Source organism: Bactrocera latifrons, unplaced genomic scaffold (assembly GCF_001853355.1).
Source record: "Bactrocera latifrons isolate USDA-ARS-PBARC rearing strain unplaced genomic scaffold, ASM185335v1 scaffold_438, whole genome shotgun sequence".
Lineage (NCBI taxonomy): Eukaryota > Metazoa > Arthropoda > Insecta > Diptera > Tephritidae > Bactrocera > Bactrocera latifrons.
In genome coordinates this window covers 137,830-160,113 of record NW_017537088.1, presented here as the reverse complement: position 1 = coordinate 160,113, position 22,284 = coordinate 137,830, and the positions used below count along the sequence as shown (strand labels likewise).

Below are 22,284 nucleotides of genomic sequence, written 5' to 3'. Positions count from 1 at the left end.
TTAATTAAAAAGAATATTGAATAATTAAAACTTTATTATTTTTGATTTTATATTTTCACTTCTTGTCTTAATTAGAAAAAAAAGTCAGTTCAAATTGACTTTGTTAACGCGTATATTAAATAATTTCATTTAAGTTTATTTAATAATATTTTTTAACACTATTTACATTTTTTTACTTCTTGATTTTTGATATTTTTCATGAATTTTTCCTTATGTATAATTTACTGTATATTATRCAATTAAATATTGAATTAATTATTTAATTAACAATTATTCATGTGTACTCACTTGATCCTTGTGCATAAGTGGAGTCCATGTAAGCGGTCAGCGTGTCCTTGTAGCTGAGGTCAACACAGCCTGAGTTGACATACGTCAAGAGAAATTTCGCTATGGCTACGGCATCATCCTCCTGTGCAAGCAAATAGTCACAAAGAAYCGGCACATCGTCGTCGCTAGAAACAATGATTATGTTCTATAATTCGCAATARCAATTTTCAAAATGAGCCTCCCCATATAAATGACCCACTCTACCTACATYTGATATTGTACAATTCCGGAGAAGAGATTCGATATGCTTGAAAACAGCGTCCAAACATCCAAGTCGTTATGTTCGTCGAAATTGTTGCAAATCTTCATCATGGCCTTAACCTGGGCAGCGCGACCATCCTGTATCATGGCCTCCAAAGTTTTTATGCCATTTTGCACACGATTATAGCACTGCTCGCTACCCAATACGCGTAATGCCCGACCGACGACCTCTTTGTACTCTATACGGTTAAGGAAATATTTTTCTTTTATACCAAAATTCAGTGTTTGGTAATTGGTTGCATTGCATACCTTTGAAGTCTACCTTAGCCAAAAGTGGCGCGCTCGAGGCCCAGCCACCGGTTAAAAGCTCTGGATACAGGCGCTTGAACCACACAACCATGGTCGCTGCATATGAGCCGCCAGCCATTATGACCTTTGAATTCGCCAAACCCGGATGGTTCTCACGTTGGTATGTAATRAAGTGTGCCAAATCGGCGAGCGCCTGCTTGACGTGCAAATACTTCAAGTTATCGACCGTGATGTCACTAAAGAGATTACCAAAGTCTGTTATTTTTGTTTTTGCATAAAAGTTATATATAGAGAGCGCTGTCACTCACCTTGTTGGACGACTTGCGCCGTAGTAACGGTGCTCAGTATAGAAAAGTATGCCGTTATGCTGCTTTGCTATGTCGACAAAGTGGCCACGTGTTATAGAGTTCGATGCTATGGTCCATTCGCCACCGACGTAAATGAATATCGGTCCACCCTCCGTAAAGTATTCATCGTTCTCCATATAACGCTATAAAAAGGGAGAGAAGTGATCCCCAATATCAAATATTGTCCATTAGCACGTTTTCATTTCATTTTTTACCATTTGCCATGTCTTTTCGTTGGTCTCATCGAAATGATCCAATTTCTGTTCGATCGTGTTGGTGCTGAAGGCTCGAGGGCTAGCTTCGCGGTTGAGCGCCTTACCCACGGGCGGCTCACGTTGCAAATATCTCAAACTTTGCAAATAAAGATTGCCCTCGGAACCGGTAGCATTGAAGAAGTCCGCTCGCAGTTTATCCAAATTAAATTTGGCCGTGACCGTGGACGCGCACAGCGCGAAAACCAACACTAAAACTATTTGTAGCGACCTCATTTTGTCAAATGACCGTCCCTGACTATTAAATCAGCTATAAATACCTTCGGTTGTCGATGTGTCCACCATTACGATTATACTTTGCATTTCCTCGTAAGCATTTCGGTAACTTTATTGGCCCACAATCTGATAAGAGGCAACTGATTATTCTTGTGCTTAACTAGTTTTTATGGTCAGCAGCTATCGTTTTCAGGTAACATTGTTGTTCCTCCCGGTAATACCCGAATTGATATATAATTGAAATACCATTTATGAAYTATGTAAAAGAAAAAAATATGTGTGTTAACGATACTAATGGTTTATACTGTCTCTAATATGGTACATATCTGCGTCAGCTGAGAAGTAAAACTTCGGATGATTGTACGTTGATATTCAAGGCTGGTTGGTCGTCGGTCCGAATTTCGATTTGAAGACTGGCTAAATTGTCTGTAACTCGARACTGGTTGCTTGCTTGTATTGTGAAAGAATGCAACATTGATTATTCGACGGTACTCGGAAATTGTAAATAAAACCCCAAATATTTAGTTATTCGTCAATATTTATTTTGTCGTCTTCAAAGTTATCCCTACCACCTGTAATATACTCATGCCAACAATTTTTCCAGTCCTCGCAGCACTTTTCATAAGCGCTTTTTGGTGTGACCTTCAGCTCCTTCAGCGAATTTGTTTTTATCTCTTCAATCGACAAAAAACGGGCTTCACGGAGCGACAATTTCAATTTTGSGAACAAGAAAAATCACACAGCACCAAATCTGGTAAATACRGTGGTTGTTKGATGGTATTCATTGCGGTTTTGGCTTTAAATTAGATCACAATTATGGCGAGGTGCGATGGTGCAGTATCATCGTGTAAAATCCATGAATTGATCTTCCACAATTCCGGCCGTTTTCGACAGATGTTCACACGCAATCGTTTCAATACGGCCATATAGAACTCCTTATTGACCGTCTGTTCTTCCGGAATGAATTCAAAAGGCATCAAACCACGTATATAGAAAAAACATTAAATGTGGGATCGGAATTCGCACGATCAAGCCTGTCCCAAGAGACTTGTTTACAGCACTCTTTTTGAAAAAATCCGCTTTATTGGGACGAGTCGAGCAAGAACGCATTTCATACCCAAAATGTCCACCAAAATCGTTCAAACGGCCTACCTAGAGATGTCCAGCGCTCTTGCCCTCTCTCCAACACTTGCCAGACGATTTTMAAACACCATATCCTTCACTTTTTAATATTTTTATGAGTTCAATGCCAACCGGAAGTTTGAAAATTGTGTATTAGGTATCTGAAGTCTAATATATGATTCAACTCATTCTTGACATACAGTCGTACTGTGCCTCGAATTTCAATAACATGCCTCACCGACCGATAATATGTATGTATGTTCGCTGTAGGAACTCGGGTCCTCATGTAGTCCAATTGTGGCGATYCTCAGTCATAAGGTGGCCTACTTTAAGCGTGGTTGTWGTCAGATTTCGTCYATTTTCSCACTAAAATATGTAATATTTGCTCGATATCGGTTAAGTAAGTTGTGAGATATGTGTTTCCCTAAATGTGGGCGGTGCCACTCCTTTCGACTTATTTTGACCGAGGCTCCAAGAAAACCCCGTTGTATCATCTTGTGCGTAAAATTTAATGTTTCTGGCGTATTTATTAGATTTATTGCGCGTGCAGCAGTTTTTAAGAGAATCATTATATATGGAGTGGGCAGGGTTATCATCCGATTTCATATATTTTCACAATGAATTTGGTTACTATAACTTGAATAGTTTGGGAGATATGTACATTAAACCTTTTAAAGGGCGGGGGTCAATCCCATTTTTTCAAAATTTTTTACGCTCGCTCCTGCGATCTCGTGTGTCAAATTATAGTTATATACCCTAATGGCATTTTGTGGGCTTCGCAGTGGTCCGCTAACGCTCATCTACGCTCTTGTTCCCCGTTTTTTATGCCAAGGAACACTGGTACTAAATTTCGTGACGATATCACAATTTACAGCTTGTACGCAGAGAAGGACGGCACATCGACAGTTACACGGACTTCAGCTWGTCTTATCTTCTTGATCAYTTACATATATAAAGGGTGATCCATTTCAAGGTTCCTTACTACAAAAATAAAGAAAATTCAAATTTAATGGGGAATGTTTAAAATACAAGTGGTGCGTTCCAAAGTAAACAGGACTTTTTGAATCTAGCGCCCCCTGTTGGCGCCATTTTTATGTCGACTGGTGCGTTAGAATCTGCTATCTTTATCGATTGTCCAGTGAGAATTCATGACATCTCATAGATTAGAAGTACTAGTGGATGCAACGTTTTTAAAGTGGTCGTGAGGACATAAATGACGATCAACATGTTGGCCCACATCTCGGTGGCCATTCGGTCGGCCCAAACGTGAAGTTATCGCCGAGGTCACGAGTTTTTATTTCATTTTYGACTAAATATAAACCGATGATTCCACCGGCTTACATCAAAATGTTGTTTTTTCTGGGTGAAATGGCAGTTTTTGAATCCAGAAATGTGCTGAACAAAATTTGGCTCGAGAACGTCGGATCTTCTGGAACTTTTCAAGAGCCGATTGAAGCGATGTCGTTTTGGGAGACCGAGCGGCTTTAGTTCTTGTACAAGCTGTATTTTCGTCACGAGTTGTATATTCGATCGAATATTATCCTATAATGAATGTTGGGCCTCAAAATGGACGATGGTGTTGCGAATAGTACGCTCAGTATGCCGATTATGTTGACCACAAGTTGAGCGAAGCGTGCGAAACACATTTTTTCACTCTTTACAGAACGTGAGTTTTCGTAATAAAGTTTAACGATTTCTAAACGTTGCTCAGGCGTAAGTCTTTCCATGATAAAATGTCGAACAATACTGCACAAAAAAAAAAATTGAAAAAAGTACCTCTACTAGAATCACCCTTTAGGTTTAAGAAAGATCTCTATCAGAGTTATTGTTGGCAAGCGTTGCCAGCTGCTATAGTCAAGAACTAGATGAGATAACACACACACTACAGATGGTGATGATTCTGAGAAGACTTATGGAGTTCAATATATTTCTTAGATTTTAGTACATAAATTAATTTTTCCCATGCGAAGCGAAAATTTTTATTAAAATTCGATTAAAATATTACTCCTGTAGAAGTTAAACCAGTGGCTATGTACTTATCGTAACAGTAGTGCCAGTATATTCGAATATACCTATACATAGTGTTATCATAATCATAAATTAAAAAAAMAAAAATCTGAATTTCATTGTTTTAAATTTTATTGACACACGTCGCCTTCGTATTACGGCAATCAATCCATTACGTAATTTGCTTAGAATTTACTTCGCTTCGTTAGCCACGCTATCGCTGGCGATCCATTCGCGCACCAACTGGGCGAATTTTTCCTTTGACGCACGCATTTCGGCGGTGTCATTGGCGCTGATCGTGCCAAAGTCTTTGCAGTGCGCATAGACTRGGAGGAAGAAATGAAAAATTTATTAATATTAATGTAATAAAAATTCGAAAAAAAACGAATGGTAAATAATTTTACTTACGCGGCACAATCGTGGCCTCGGTCGCATTCTGTATGCCCATTGCGCGCCACGGATCCAGTTGACCGTGTGTGAAGTAAACATTCTCGACATTAGGTTCCAATCCACCGAAGAGTTCATTGGTGGCCGCCACCTGGTTKACTATGTATTCGATGGAGAAGCGTTCGCCATAGATATCCTCGCACATTTGCAAGTAGAGATACACAGGGAATTTGGTACCGAAAGGTTGTTGGRGAGAGGCGGACGTCTGATACCAACCGAACTCATTGCAGGTTTGATAAATCCACTGACGCACTGAAAGCAAACACATTGCCATTAAAATTAAGTTTGAAAAAATTTATCTTGCACCATTTACTTATGCTCTTATCGAATGTGGAATCCATCATGCTGGCTATAATGGCTTTATAGGTGAGTTGATTGCAAGAAGCGCTACCGAATTCCGTTAGTAAATACCCAGCAACGCCGCTGATGTCAGTTTCGCCTTCCATGATTTTACTACAGGCGCGTTCGATTCGACCAGTGCTAGGTGGAGTAGAATGCGAATGTAGAATGCGAAAATTTGTAATATAATTATATTTCTTCAGATATTCCTCTTGTTATTTCGGCACTCACTTGTGTGTCTGCACAACACCTGCAAATATGTCGGAAATCTCGCTGAACAAGGTCCACAAATCCAAATCATTGTACTCATCGAAGGCATCGCATAGTTTAAGTATTGCTTTCACTTCGGCACCGCGCTTGTTAGCGAACAGGCTTTCCATTTCGGCAATACCATTTTCAATGCGGTTATAGCAGTCTTYGCCACCGACTAAGCGTATGGATTGRCCGGTAACCTCCTTATATTCTRTGACAAAGAAAATAATTGTAAGACTGATAGATAAAACCCAAAAAAATCAACGTCCTTTAAGAAAATTTAACAATGTGCCCACGAAACGAGTGCTATTAAAACAGATTGTTGGAGTGCTCAGAGTAGTCGTCTAGAGCATCTGCACCAAATTAATCGGGACCTGTTCTCTGCCGCTTAAGATTTTACCCCCCGGTTTTACTGGGTAGGTAGTAAGTAGTGGTACGTCCAAAAATAGTTCGTTTACTTGAAAATACTTTCATTAAGTTTTGTGATTAAGAAAACATGTGATTATTGGCGAACGCTGAGAAAATCCAYCCTGAAGCCCCAGACCATACACGCTTTTCTAACTTATATCGCCTACCGATTTTTAAATATTATTCTTAGATCCAGTTCACTTACCGTAAAAATTGATCTTAGCAAAGAGTGGTGCACTGGAGGCCCAAGCACCTGTCGCCAACTGGGGATATAATTTCTTGAACCAAGTCACCATTGTTGCTGAATAGGARCCACCGGCGAGTATAACCTTCGCATTGCTGGCGCCAGGTATGGTAGCACGCATATGCTCAATGAAATGCGCCAAATCTGCCAAAGCTTGACGTACGTCCAGATATCTGATGTTCTCATTGTCCATATTGCTGAAAAAAAAGTAAACAGAAATTTCGATGAATACACATCTTCCATGCCTTATCATAACATGGATTTAATATCCATATGGTGCTTCATCCAACTCTAACTACGACCCACCTTGTCGGCCTGCTTTTGCCGTAGTAACGGTGTTCGGTGTAGAAAAGATAACCGTTATGCTCCTTGGCTACGTTGTAGAAATGTCCGCCGGTTACATAACCAGTAGAGATTTCCCACTCACCGCCGACGAATATGAAGAAGGGACCGCCCTCTTGGTAGAATTCATCATTCGATATGTAGCGCTGTAGAATAATAAGAGGAATATGCATAAAAATTTTAAGCAATAGAACTCGAACTATGGCTTCCACACCATTTGCCATGTGCGCGTTTCGGTTTCATTGAAATTATCCAACTTTTGTTCGATCTCAAGGTACTCTATATTGGCGCGACTCTGCGACTCCGGCTCAGGTGGTGGCGGTTCYTGATGCAGCTGTCTAAAGGTACGCTCGAAAATTGTWTCGTCCTTAGTGGCTGTGGCRGCGCTGATCAAAGCAAACGCCGCAACCAAGWGTGTAACTCCTCGTGCCCAACTCATTGCTTCTTTTCTTGTCTGCCCTCCGCCGTTGTCGTGATACGACTACTAAAGTGCTAGTTTTACTTCTTCGAGCATGTACTTAGATTAGCACTGGTAACGGTATATTATTTATGGCCTACATTAAATCTTATCACCATATTGTGCCGGTTTTGTTTTACGTATTTCCCATGCTGAAGTGCCTTACTAATCGCATTCATGTGGCGTTTTAGCCTACTATTTCAGTTAGAAGAAACCTCTAGCGTATTTAAAGTCTCACTTAGCCTAGTATGTTTGCATTTAGTGTGGCCTTTAATCGTAATTTATTTCTCATTAATTAATCTAGCTACTTCAGTAATATCATATTAGACTTAATTTACAGGGTGACTCATATTACTGTTTCTTTTTCTAATGTATACTATTTTCCTCGACAATATTGAGACGTTTCGTACAAGTTGAAACAATTTTTTGACGATTTCTTGATGGATCTAACGAATATCTCCCTTGATATATCTCAAAACTCAAAAGACAACACAACAATCAATCACTTCTTGATACCAAACTGTGCAGAACTTGACGTGGAAAATATCTGTTGTAGTGTGGCATTCTGCAGTATTTGAATCTCGTCCTGTTTCTACGGTATAATGTCAAATGACCAAGTTCGCAATCTTTAACTTCATGCCTGACTTTCGTACAGTTAGGCCGCATCTATTTACCCAAATAAGTCAGGAAACCTCTTGATTTATATTATATTGCTGAGTCAATTGAGGCTAGTTAGTGAGTAATACAGAGTGTCTGTAAAAGATTCGATGTTTCTGGACTTTATTGTGGTTATTACGGCGGCAGAAAAGATTCCACAAATAGTTTGGAGAACGCTGTCGTGTAGGCGGTATAGTTCTGGTTACGTAGCCCCGAATGTCGTTTGACCGGTTTCTGAACWGAGTCTCGCACTCAACTCGGTCAGCCTTGTTGTATGTTAGTTGGTGTGCACCATGTAATATCGAGGACCCGGTATGTTGTCCACCAAAATACGAATATTTGTGGAAATGCTAGTTATTTGCTAATTTCAACCTTTTGCTTATTAAAACGCACTTATCGCCGACGTCTTATTCTTCGAGCTGAATACTTCTGCCTACAGTTGCGTATATGGTATAATCATCCATCGCATTTCAAGCGTTTTTATGACAAAGTTATGCCACATTCTCAATAAGGCTAGCCTCTCCCTAGTTATGGCGCCATTGCTCTATTGACGTTCATGCAGTAAGGCTGAGAATCCTATCAGATGCCATCTGCAGAAGCTGTATGGAAGAAGAGGATAAACAACTCAACACTTCCTTCTTGACTTTGACGCGTTTGGGAAGCCGATACCTTTAGACATCCCACCGAACTGTAGGTAAATTAAAGGTCTGTGTGAAAATTAAAGGTCTGTGCACATTTGTATTGGCTACTAAGCGTTTTGCTAATTTTAAGTTCGACAGGAGTTCGTCTTTTCTACAGCTTCATAAAGACTACATATAGCAGTACACGTGAGATCTTTTATCAGCCATCTAAACTTTGMACTATTCGGCCGATGAATAATTTAACACTTCATAAGTTCAAGTTCAGTCCTTATCTCATGGTTATTCACCATACGCACCAAACTGTTAGAGCTTATTCTACAACTTACAGATTAGTTGTAGTCTATTGCTATTTGTTATCACCTTTTATATGACATACTGCTTAATAACGGATAGCGCTAACAKTACTTGTTACGTGATTAAAGGTGGTTCCACACGCTGGAATTGTTGGACATTAGATCAATCTAATCATTTTCTGTTTACATCAATTAGGTTATCTAAAGAGTTATATTTTATTTTACTAGCTCACATACCAGCAATTGTGAGTATTTACGTAAAGGAACCGGTTTCTAGAACACAATATATACCTACATAGGGAGAAGTATAGGGAGAAGTGGCGGATCTTCGAAGAATTTCGTTAATAACTCTCGGTGTTTTCATTTATACCAGAGTTTCATAATCTCTGCAATATCCCTGTTTCTTTTATTTGAAGTGAGAAAAGAAAGACTTAACCTATTATAAGGTTAGCATTCTAATCTAATTTGCTCATAATATCTACAAAAGTGTGAATGAGAAACTCCTTTCAAATAAATCAAATTGTGTACTATTTTTAAATCCAACAAAACGGAAATTGAAAGCGCACTGTTTGGAAGAAGCTTGCTGTAGAGACATGCCTAAGGAGAGTTACAGTTACTATGCATTAAGGGGGGAGCCTGCTTTAGAGGCTTCAAAAAATCAAMAAATATGTTTAAACATCATTCATCAAATTTTGGATACGAAATCTTTGATATTCTGTCTTTGGGAAGCGGTTGGCCGATGCATCWCTCATGTGCATTTGTCGGACGGCGGGCAGGATGCAGATTGCAATTTCTATCGGAATCAAAAAATTCAAAGAGATTCATATTTTTTAACAATTTATCTTCTAGTTAAACTAAGAAAATTCCAGAAAAAAATGTAAAATTTTACAACATTTTTAAAAATAAAAAAAAGTGGTTTTTGCCCAAAAAAAAATTACTGTATGTTGTTTAAAAATATGTTCAAACTCGACTTTTCTTAGTTTTTTTTTAGTTTAAATAGAAGATAATTTAATGCCAATGATAATGAACTTTGCCCCAATTCCATACGACGTGTAGTTTTTTTTTCTATCCTGCCCGACAATTAAGAGAAATCGTAAAAATAAAAAACCGAGAAATCGCGCGTCAAAGTTTTCGCTTTCTGCCCAAGCGCCAATATATCTTCTAGACGCTCGGTCACTACTTCCCTTCTAGCTTCGAAAATATTTCRAATTCCCATCTATAACTTTGGGAACGTATTCTTAGATATTTTTAAAGAGATTTAAGCAAAAAAAAATATTCGATTTTTTGCAGCTTCTAAAGCTGGCTCCCYYCTTAAAGRMGCACATTACTCAGACTTTCGTTCGGAATGGTATTTTAATCAATTCTGAACAGAAAAGTGAAATTTTATGAAAAAATCTGTGCAAACGAAAATTTACCTCCCACAGCGATCATTTAAAATATTACAGTTAATCCCCTAATCGATGAACATGGCGCAGGCGTTCCATTGCCCGACCATGCAGTGGGTCTAGTAGTGATCGAGGGCAAGACACAATATATCCTGTCACACAGGATAACAACAAACATTCGTCGCACTCGCGACTAGGCTACCACGTTACTGTTGACCGTCATAACTTCGAAGCCGTAGATAATTTCATCTATCTTGGAACCATTATTAACAAMAATGACAGTCTCAAAATCCAACGCAGAATAACGCTTGCTAACAGGTGCTACTTTGAACTCAGCAATTGAGAAGTAAAATTCTCTCTCGACGAACAAAGACCAAACACTATAAGTCACTCATTAACATCTGATGAGTCGACGATACGAGTTTTCGAGTGAAARGTTCTGCGGAAGATTTTTGKTCCTTTGCGCATTGACAACGGTGAATACCGCATTCGCTGGAACAATGAACTGTATCGGATATATTGACCTATGTCGTCYCAATAGATGAAAACACACCAGCTCCGAAAGTATTCGACAYAGTACCCGCCGGTGGAAGCTGAAGAAGAGCAAGACCTCAACTCCGTTAAAAAGACAATTGGCGCCACWTTGCGAAAAGAAGAAATGACTGRCKCGCTATTGTTAACTTAGCGTCGACACCAATAAWGAAGAAGTTAGTAGTTATCTTAAGCCTTTAACCCTTTAGTCAGCTGTATCCCAGAAGAGATTTGAAAACATCGAAACTCGATTCTTGACACCGAATGCGATTTTCCAAAGGAACGTTGTGGGAAAAAATGAGCAAATCTTCGAATGCACTCCTTTGTTTCATAMATTTGCATTTTTGTGAACCGAATTGATTAGGATACCATTCCGAACGGAAGTCTGAGTAGTGCGTTGAATAATAATATAGCCTCTAATGCACTCTTCAGTACTTCAAATGCTCCCGCTTTATGTGAATCCAAAGCATACGAAGAACACGTGTTTATTCATGTAAAACACGGCTTGCGATGCGAATGAAAATCAAAACTGCCGAATYGGGGCGTCTTGCAACTAATTATTTGTGTAACAGATAATAAAAGAAAATTATAATTTCTGAGGAAATGCAGGCAGATATAAAGAGCAACAGGAAGCGCAATGARTGAACAAAAAAAGAAAATTCGTCCAAGATCACATTGAACGTTTATTGAATATTAACATATTATTGAATCATTACAACCCTTTAAATATTTCACTCACACATACAGATGCACACACACACACACACACACAAGTGCGTACGCCGTTTGCCAGCCACTTGGCTGCAATGAAGCGGAAGTAATGCTACTACAAAGCGGCGGAGTACTCACAACCCACTTGAAGTGGGGATTAAGCGAATTTTCAAAAGGACTGCTGCAAGGAAGTCGATACATATGCATAACTACTTATAATATATTTAAATACRTACCCACTAAGTATTTTGTATGCAAACAAGCATTTCGGCAAAGTTGTAGCAATATTGTGAAATTGTTTGTTATGCTGTACTTACTCAATTTCCGCTTCCTTTTTCTCTCCAATATCGCATTCATGAATTGCTAGTCTTGAAATTRGCGCCTTCAAAGTAGCTTAGATATTTTTTTTATTATAACTTGCAGCTCCTGTATAATTCCGATATTTTGAGAAGTTTGAATTTTCAACTCAAAATTGTATATTGACAGATGCGTTTAACGAGGGCTTCTTCGATTTCGATAAAGGCACCTTCGCTACGGAGTTTTGGGACATTGTAGGTGTATTTTCGTTAATTGTTAGGACATTTTCCGTTAGCAATGGTCGTCAAAATACAGTTCCAGTTCCGTGGCATTTTCGTAGACTTTCAGATATATTWGATATTATCAAAATCAGAGATTTTACTTTGTTTGCTCGCTCTCCGGGCCAAGCCAGTTTAAACCGCTGCCTGTCAAACTTGGCTATGATGATGTCTCGGAACTGCATTAGTTGAAAAAAGTGAAACTGTTTTGTTGTCTCAGCTTGAGTTATTGGTCGGCATGTTGTGTTTTGCTCCTGGCACCCTAGTAAACCAACGACATTGCCCTATACTTATGGTACTATACCCTCTTGGTACCATTTGAAGCGAAGTATGTGACTCATCTTTTATCTGTTTGAGTTTTATCCGAGTAAACGCAATCAAAATATATTAGGTTGTCAAAAATGTCTTGTTGAATTGAAATTTCAATTGTTCATAAAATTTTTTTTGATGACTCATGCCCAGCTCTTGATCGATGCTACGGCTGCTACTATGCCGGTCTCTTTCGACCAATTCAGCGATTTTATCGCAATTTTCGACGCTATAGCCTTCCGGAGCATGGCGCATCTTCCACCATTTCTACACCAGAACGAAAACGTTGAAACCATCGTTGTGCGGTGAAAATGGAAACTGTATCGGGTCCACAAACTGCACACATTTTATTTGCGGCTTGAGATGCATTTTTGCCTTTATCGTAGTATCACTGTAAAATATGCCGTATTTTCTCTTTATTTTGCTCCATGTTTGCGACGCTATAACTCACGAACGACGTAAAAGAAACGACAATCAATCAAAGACGTGTTAGCGCGTTAAATGAGCTTTCCAAAAAGGTATAGCATGACCCGATGTGACRAATAAAACTAGAACTACGCGCTCTCAGCGCCAATTAGCGAAAATACCGCAAGAMTTTTTAGACAACCTAATTAKTATGGTTATATTTAATTCAAAAAGAACAGGATGACGATATGAATTGAATTGTGGCGCTCCGATCTTACGTCTGTTGATACGAGAGATAACTTAAAAGTAACAGTTTGAAATGGTCGAAATAGATCAAAAAAATAATTCCATCGGATTCTTTAAAATGAATCACTACTTAAAATATCAGAATAAAATTTGCATAAATAACGGCCCTCAAGATATGGATCCTAAAAATGATCGAAATTGCAGAGAAATCACAAATATCGTGGCTCGATGCGATCGTGCATTATYATCGAGTAAAATCCATAAATTGCTTTTCCAGCAGTTTTCGACGCATGTGCCACCACAAACCCTCAATACTGCCAAATAAAACTCCTTATTRAACGTCTGTCCCTCCGGAACAAATTCATGATGCACCAAACCACAAATATCAAAAAAAAAATAAATAAATAAATAAATATATATGAGCATCACCTTGATTTTTTAGCGGCTCATAAACCCATGATTCATAGGCAGTTATAATGCTTTCCATGGGATCGAAATTCGCACGATCAAGCATGTCCAATTAGATCTATTTACGGTGCTATTTTTGAAAAAAATTCAACATTATCGGGACGAGTCGATTAAGAGCGCGTTTCATACCCAAAATTTTCATCAAATCGAAAGGACACCCGACAGATGTMGAGCTCTCTTGCCTGATGATTTTCAATCTCCATATCCTTCACTTTTTCCAGTATTTTAATCAGTTGACGATCGTCTAGAACGCGGCATACCTTTAACYAACTCTAAACCGTCTTTGAAGGCTTTGTACCACTTAAAGGCTTGTGTTTTCGATAAAACTGAATCACCGTAAGCCATCTCCAACATTCGCAACGATTTGGCACACGAAATTCGGTTACAAATATAAAATTTAAGACAAACTCTTTGTTTGGTATTTTTATCGTCAAAAAAGTCTTGCGCTATTTTAGCTAGTTGGCGCTGAGAGCGCGTAGTTCTAGTTTTATTCGTCGCATCGGGTCATGCTATACCTTTATGGAAAGCTCATTTCACGCGCTAACACGTCTTTGATTGATTGTCGTTTCTTTTAAGTCGTTCGTGAGTTATAGCATCGCAAACATGGAGCAAAATAAAGAGAAAATACGGCATATTTTACARTACTACTACGATAAAGGCAAAAATGCATCTCAAGCCGCCAATAAAATGTGTGCAGTTTATGGACCCGATACAGTTTCCATTTCCGCCGCACAACGATGGTTTCAACGTTTTCGTTCTGGTGTAGAGGTGGTCGAAAACTGCGATAAAATCGTTGAATTGGTCGAAAGAGACCGGCATAGTAGCAGCCGTAGCATCGATCAAGAGCTGGGCATGTGTCGTCAAAAAAAGTTTTATGAACAATTGAAAATTTAATAAAAATATCGCAAAAATACCGCAAGACTTTTTTGACAAACTAATATGTTCGTCATGATCTACTTCATATAATTTTTTCGTTATTCTAGTTCTTATAGCTCGAAGATACAGGAGATGTGTAAATATTTTCTCAAACATATCTTCGCTTAATGCCGAAACATCTTAAATCAACTTAAAAATTTTAACCACCAAAACGTACATAGAAATAATTCTGTACAATTTCCCATAAATAGCTGACCATCTTTTTCGTTGCAGAAGTATTCCTCCTAAAAAAGGTTTCAAAATGTTAACTTTGTAGGTATTTACAAGGTCTAAACTTGCTAAAGTAAACATAAGCTATTTTGATAAAATTCCACAGTACTTGTAAGACCGCTTAATCGCTAGTTTTGCATTGTAATTAGTAATTTTATCCTTAGCGCCTTAGATTTTCCAAAAGTAATTTTATCATCTAAATCTCTCATTAATATGCTGGCAACGTTTCGAAATACTGAGTTCCCTTTTCTATTTGTTTTCTTTTCAATTCTTTTTATTTACAATTTTTTTTTTTTTGTTTTTGAGTAATAAAAATCGCTAACCATCAGAGCTGCCTCAAAAGAACATACAGTTTCACTTGTATGTGTGCTTATTGTCATTTACTAGTATTTCCTGATTCGTTTGAAGTGACCGCTCTTAAACTTCTTAAAATAAATACGATTCACTTCCTTCCTGCCTCCCCAGCACTTCTCTCATTCGTTGTTCCAACAAAATCGGCGTACATTCCAGCACACTTTGTCATATAAATTCAATTTGTAGAAGATGTAAGTATGTATGCCTGTGAAAACACATGTTTATCCACACAGTCAACTAATATTTACTTCACGCTTTGTCTCGCCGGCTARCCGCCCCCTAACGCAGGCTAACAGGCTCCTTGCGCCTTGCGCCTTGCCGCCTGCATCCGAGCGTTTCGGCTGCAAAGATTGCACTCTGCCTGGGCTGGCAGTGGTTTTGCCATTGACATTGATAAATTATTCCRCAAGTGTTCATGCATAAATCACAAACGGCTTGCATTACCAACAGCAGTGGCCAGTGCCAGCTGSAGYCGAATCCACTGGCAGCTCATCCAGCCGTTGGGTAAACTCTCTGGCGTTAGAAGTGCCAATTGTGGCGTCTACGGAGCTTACATTGCTTGCAGATATGTATGTACTCTTCTTGCAATAATTTCACATTTCTTTGCCATTTCCATATATTTAATTTATGTTTTTATTTCTCTTTCAAACTGTCTGCATCTGTAAGTGGTGGCATTTGTTGGCATTAGTCGCTGCTAATTGACAATGGATTTAGCGGAAACTCGCTTTTATTTACTCGCACGTACTTTTTATTGTCTCCCAGTTACTCGGAAGGACATCAATCCTATTGCTTTTGTTGTAACTCCTTCGTGGTTCACTTTGGAAGGCGGCTCGTTGTCTCCAATAAAGACAGGCGAGAGTGTGAGCGCAAATGCCGCTATTAATTACTGTAATTTTAATGATATTGTGACTCAATGTTTTATATTTATTGTCAGATAATAATTTYTTCGTGGTTGGGAGAACAAAATATTTCAAAATCTAATTTCTGCACGAAGAATTAATGACTATTCCTTATACTCGAGACCTTAACTTGTTTTACATTTTTCTAATCCAAAGCTCGAAGTTAGGTACAGATTATTGACAAAACGTTCTACATGGATCCAAACGTATCTATACCGTTAGTTACTTACAATTGTTTCAAATGCACTYAGTTAATGTTATSATTATATATTTGTTTMATWTKCAAAGGATTTCTTTGTATCCTATCYGAGTTTCTTATAATTTCATAATCATAGATTAGTTTAAATAATGCGCTGATTTTTCGTAACGTCACGAATAACCCCACTTGAATAGCACGAGACGTTTGTCATTTCTGCGGCCCAGCATCCTAGATATGACCTTGAAGTACAAGTTTTTTGCACTGGCTTAATATCTACTCCAGCCGATTCGCCAAATTAATAGAATGGTCGACGAAAGCTGGACAGCGAAGGAATAAGCGTATTGAGTAAAAGAATACAGGGAAACATGTGCTCGTCCCCATCCTGAACGGATTTTGTAAGGATGTTCTTTCCTGCAAGCTCATCGGCTTTACTGTCTCCGACGATTTCGCTGTGAAAGTCACTCAAACAAGATCTATATGGCAGTAGTTTGATGTTACAGCCAGTGAGCAGTGCACACCTTGACTAACTTTGAGTTCACTGTCTACGGGCTCAAGGCCTGTATAGCAGCTCTGCTATTGGTGTAGGTAGGTAGGTAGGTAGGAGTGCTGCCCTGTTGTCTATCGGGCTCAGTTAGCACTTGATGTGCCATTTTAATATACTATGCGTAGAATCTTCTGTATCTGCTATTACGTTGCACAGAAATCCATTCAAGGTTTGGTGCTTGATGGATTCCAAGTGTTTTGTGTCGGATCTGTGCTAGGGCTGGGCATTCACAGAGAAAGTGCCAAATTGTTTCCTTGTTCCCTGCTATTCCGTAGCCTCGGCATATGTTGTTGTTTTGACCGCATGTTCCCGAAATGGCCAGTGGCCCTGTTGTGGTAGCTGTTACTCTGTAGATACTTTTCCTTGACCTATTTAATAAGTCGTTGGTTCTTTTCCTGTCATATGTTGGTCATCATTTTTTAGTTCGGATGCATTTCGTAATGTTTTTCCATCTGTTATTTGCAACTTGTTGAAATTGTTCACTGATCTCTCTTTTGATCTATCCGAGCGGGCTTGGTATTAGCTCCGCCTCGGATTAGTTAAGGAAAGCTCCTACTTTTGCCAACTCGTCTACTTTTTAGTTATCGAAAATGTTCCTGTGACCGGGAACCCAGTTCAAGTCTAGTTGGAGTTTGTCTTTTATTGAGCTTAGTGCTTTCTTGCAGTTRTGGACTATACTGGAATTAGTCATGGGCAAAGACAAAGCCAGGAGCGCCACCTGGCTATCCATAAATATAGTTGCTTTGTGTATATTCTCGTGGTTTTCCAATAGAACTTYGCAGGCTTTTTCTATGGCTATTGGTGTAGATGCATACTTACCTAAAAGAAGCGGCACTTCGTAAATGATGGCTGCCACTTTCGCCTGGAGGATACTACGCTGTCTCTTATACACATCTAGATGTGTATAAGAGACAGCTTCGTAGAATGATGGCTGCCACTTTCGCCTGGAGGATACTACAGTGGTCAGGGAGTCTGGAAGAATAGTTGATTGAGAGCTTCGGACAGAATAATTTCCCTCCAACCTTGCCCTAAACCTAATTGCGCCTTTTCTCCAGCTACTCCTCCCCTTTCATATATCATATCCTTGGTAGATATGTGCACGGAAAAGTTGGGTGTTGGGTATGCTCCGCGGCGCAGTAACCCAAGTTTTCAGGAATGCAAAGGAGGTGARAGAGGATTTCGACATGTCTTTCTCTGGGGCCATTGGTTTCTTGTTTTTAATAATATTTCCCAAGTATTTCAAATATTTATTTCATTTTTCCAAAAGGTAACACATTTTTTACATGGATTTAAGATTCTAATTGACATTCAGTTCACTTGACATCACCTCAAATGTAGGCAACATAATTGCGGCACAACAAAACCTTGCCTATGTTTAGGAGATTTATTCAAGACTTATTTGATTTAAAAACTAATTTCGTAGATTAGTTAGAGACCCTTTATAAAAACATTTGTTCAAAAATATAACTAGTTTTACTCTAAATAATTTATCATTAGTTTTAGTAAAGATAACAGTTAGTAAAAAATATAATTTGATCATATTTCTTAATTCCAGGTGATTTTCTATGACTCCGACTGGAATCCGACCGTCGATCAACAGGCTATGGATCGTGCGCATCGCCTTGGACAAACCAAACAGGTGACCGTTTACCGACTAATCTGCAAGGGCACCATTGAAGAGCGCATCTTGCAGCGTGCACGCGAGAAGAGCGAGGTGAGTGCTGTTTTTTCCGATTGAAACATTATATAAACGAGTTAAAGTATTAACTACTTGCGATCGGTGCCCACAACTTGCCACTTATACCCTCGTATATGGATACAGCACTTAGTTCCCTTTTGGTAACCGCAAAACGTTTCAAATTGCCAGCGCACAAAAACAATTGAAATCACTTAAAATATACACTTGCTTCCACACATGCCATACTTACAAGATCGCAGCGTTTCGGGCTGCGGGATGTGCGCGCCCGCATTCATTGTCTTGCGTGGCACGTGCGTTTTAGCGTGTCGCCAATAGCCCCTTCTTCCGCTTCGTGCTACTACAGCGAGTTGTGCTTGTTGTGTAGCACATGTGTTTAGATTTTGGTTGCATGCAACACGGCTTGCGATCACTTGTGCGATCAGTAGTAAAATGATCTGCTCTTCTTTCATGAAATGTTGTCGCTTTATATTGTGTGCGGCGTTGTTGTTGTCCATTCAATCTAGTCGGTATTCTTGTTGCAACCGTTGTTGTTGCATTGAGTTGTAGTTTTGTTTTTCGGTTTGCCGCACCGGAAACTAATTATTCAATTTAAATGTTGTCGAAGGCGATACCGCTGTTACGCCTTCCTCCATTAAGCGAGTAGAGTTACAGAGTTTTTGGTTTTGCTTTTGTAGGAGTTGCTCATTTTTTAATGGAAATTATATGTTTTTGTAAATGGGATAGGCGCTTTGGTTGGACAATGTAAGCCGGTATTCATACAGCCTTTAAATATTCARAATTGTCTTTCGATATCGAATTGAWGAGTGAATTTGATCTGTTCTCAGCAATAAATTACACGCATGCGTGGTTTCTAAAATAACCTCTTGTTTTCTGCTATTTTCTCGATCTGGTTTAAGTAAATTGCCCGTAAATAAAAATACATTTATTGTTATTGAATATTTTTATATTATTTTTGTATTACCTTTCATTTTACAGATTCAACGTATGGTCATAAGTGGTGGCAACTTCAAACCCGACACTCTCAAGCCAAAGGAAGTGGTCTCATTGTTGCTGGATGATGAAGAAATTGAACTGAAGTGTAAGTAACATTCATAAATGTCCAGAATACTATATTGATAATATAAATACTTTTTATTTAATGAAATATATATTTTTCATTTGTCCAAAGGGAAATAACATACTTTTCTAGGAGAACCAAACATCAAARACCCTATAAAGTATATAAACGATGAGGGAGATGATCTGGGTTGACTTGGTCCGTCTGTCTGTATATATGCGAACTAGTCCCTGAGCTTATAAGATATCGTTCTGAAGTTTTGTCAGTATATTTTTCTCACCAATAAACTGCTGAGTTGTCGGAACGGCWGATATCGGACCACTGTAGCATATARCTGGCATCCAAACGAAACAAATGTGGCATGGGTTATGCCACTGCCTTATMCAAAGAACTTTCTCTCAAAAACTCGTAACGCCGACTCATCATTTGTTGTCATCATCCACGCCTCTGCGCCATATAACAGGACGGGAATAACGACACTTAAAGAATTGAGGTTTTGTTCGACGATAAAGSACTTTATTTCTCAATTGTATCTGAAGTAGCACCTTTTGGAAAGAGTTATTCTGCGTTGGATTTCGAAGCTCACATTATTGTTGCTGTTAATACTGGTTCCAAGATAGATGAAATTATTTACGACTTCGAAGTTATGGCTTTCAACTGTGAAGTGGGATCCAAGTTGCGAATGCGACGAATATTTGTTTGATGACAAGAGATATTTCGTCTTGCCCTCGCTACTACCAGACCCCTTTGCTCGGCTAGGGAAAAGTTAGCAACGTAAATATGTAGAAGATTTRCTTCAAATAATCTGGTTTGTTGTCAAAAGTTGCTCTTTTTACTAGTTTGTGAAAGCTATTCGTCGTTGAAATTTTTTTAAAGTAGGCATAGATGGCGCGGTTTCTCGTGCTACTCCATTAATTGTGTTGTCTGATCTTTAAAGCAAGGAAAATTTGTCATAATTTGAAAACCCAAGCTTGCTGGAAGCCTTAAAAATTTTTGTTTTCACAAACCGCCGGAATTGCCCATTGCCCCAGTATGTCGGAGTCTATTTTGGATAGGTAGGAGTTTAACCCGTATAAGAAATCCAGAACAAAGATCACTTTGCTTTCACGTGACAGCTTTTAGCTTACGGTCTGCGTTGGGTGGCGTTTAGAATCCATTCACTTGACGAGAGTCGGTGAAGCTGTATTTCTACGAAATCATACAAGCAGGAACTCTTTAAAGAGGCGTCCATTATGTTCTATCAACCGGAAACATGTAAATCTCAATCTGGAGTTGATCGACGGCTTAAGATATATTCTGTGATAGTCCGGACTACGATATAATGGCTTCTCTGTATGTTCTTCAGCTGCGTCCTGCTGCATACAGGCGAGGACATTGGGGCTTTCTAATTAATGATTTCTATTAGAAAAAGTGTTCAGCTCCTGCAGTTCGAGTCTTCTTCCAAATTTTTACTGTAACATACATTGTTTTACATTGCGAGATCTCTTTAAACGCTTACCATTGTTTTGCTCTGCCGGCATCGCTGAAAAAAGCGACGAAATATCCAGCATTTGGAATTTTCATTCTGATTTTCGCTTTGGCGGCAGCAAGTAACYTAATCCGGGCAATTTCAGTCTGCATTTCATGTCATCAAATACTTTGCTTATTAAAGTGGAATTATCCTAAATTTACCYAAAGATTAAGTTGTTCATCTAGTGTCTAGTGTTTGCTCATTTCCGCCTATTGCGAAATTATCTCTCCTTTATCTTTTATCCCAAATTAAATGACTCTAAAATCACCAAGCAGAAATTGAATTAACTTTTTTTAATATTAATATTTTTTTGTTTTTTTTGCAGATCGCCAAAAAGTTGGTCCGGATGCACCGTCCACCAGCCAAAATAGAGATGTACCCGGTGTAAGCAACGATAAGAAACGCCAACGCAATCCAAATAAGGTGCGTACCAAAAGTCACTTCTAAATAAATACAATGTAACAAGTAAATTGAAATGGAACTACGCACACTTTAAATGGCTGCTTTGGGCTGCGTAGAAGATAGCGCGCGTCTACACGCTTGCGGCCCACATGGAATGGCTATCTCCAAATCAATCTGAACGCTTTAGAAACTGTAATCTAGCTAARTARCTGCATTTATGCATATGCGCATGTATGTATGTATGTCTAAGCGCAGACCGTAAGCGTAGCGCAGTGGAAGCTATAGTACCCACTTGCTTTCCACTTGCCGCGATCGCTGCACTGTGATAATGTTAATAGCATTAAAGCGGTGAAAAATAGTGTGGCGCATGCGCAACGAATGCCATCATGGTGCAGCAATTCGAAGTGTTGCACTTACTRTGTCATAGTGCCACTTAAGTAGCGCACGCGGCTCTCGGTGGTCCAATGCACTTGGCGCGACTGGAAACATCGCGTGGCATCGTTAGAAATGTTTATTTGCACTTACTCTCTTTCGCCTCCATTTTCTTTCTAAGCTGCTATTATATAGCGCTTGTGGCAGCTTAATTCAAGTACAATTTCGCTTAACAATTTCATCTGTGTCTGAAGACGTTCTTCCGACTTTATTACTATTATTATTTATTGTTGTTCTGTTGCTCGATTCATTCTTGATTTTCCGCTTTAGCTTTTAATGAAAACAAAGTGTACATGCAACTACTTTGCCGATTCCTGCACTTGTTCGTGTTGTGCGCTCTTTTTCATTGTCACTGCTTCGTAACCCCTTCGCAAACAATGCAAACGTCATGGTCACGTGATTCGCAAGTAGTGTAAATAGCCGCAGCACTTCAATATGTATCACTTTAAAGTGCGTAGACCATTTCTGTGGTTGCACCAGTTAWGTTCTTTATGCGGTCTTCGTCTCGCATTCTATCATTTATTATGCCTC

At 39.0% G+C, this 22,284-nt stretch overlaps 3 protein-coding genes across 6 annotated transcripts in view; 1 reads left to right on the top strand and 2 right to left on the bottom strand.

Annotated features, from left to right (window-relative positions):
• The window catches only part of LOC108972900 (putative serine protease K12H4.7), a 3,470-nt gene extending 1,795 nt beyond the window's left edge, over positions 1-1,675 (bottom strand). The window contains exons 1-5 of the mRNA XM_018939792.1: positions 1,400-1,675; positions 1,146-1,327; positions 838-1,073; positions 536-767; positions 289-452 (exon numbers count right to left, since the gene is read on the bottom strand). Coding sequence (XP_018795337.1) covers positions 289-452; positions 536-767; positions 838-1,073; positions 1,146-1,327; positions 1,400-1,672 — 1,087 coding nt within the window. The 5' untranslated portion in view covers positions 1,673-1,675. The remainder of the gene's footprint in view (positions 1-288; positions 453-535; positions 768-837; positions 1,074-1,145; positions 1,328-1,399) is intronic.
• The window catches only part of LOC108972899 (putative DNA helicase Ino80), an 80,607-nt gene that overhangs the window by 12,752 nt on the left and 45,571 nt on the right, over positions 1-22,284 (top strand). For all 4 annotated transcript variants that reach the window (XR_001993681.1, XM_018939790.1, XM_018939789.1 and 1 more), the window contains 3 exons: positions 18,209-18,367; positions 19,328-19,430; positions 21,245-21,342. Coding sequence is in view for 3 of the 4 variants with exons in the window: in XM_018939790.1 (XP_018795335.1) it covers positions 18,209-18,367; positions 19,328-19,430; positions 21,245-21,342 (360 nt within the window). In the remaining variant the exon portion in view is untranslated. The remainder of the gene's footprint in view (positions 1-18,208; positions 18,368-19,327; positions 19,431-21,244; positions 21,343-22,284) is intronic.
• Positions 4,912-7,300, bottom strand: LOC108972901 (putative serine protease K12H4.7). The gene is made up of 7 exons (XM_018939793.1): positions 7,048-7,300; positions 6,798-6,979; positions 6,453-6,688; positions 5,819-6,050; positions 5,562-5,728; positions 5,210-5,500; positions 4,912-5,127 (listed from the first exon to the last, which is right to left on the bottom strand). Exons 1-7 carry the CDS (start codon positions 7,270-7,272, stop codon positions 4,994-4,996), a joined length of 1,467 nt encoding a protein of 488 aa, XP_018795338.1. The 5' UTR covers positions 7,273-7,300; the 3' UTR covers positions 4,912-4,993.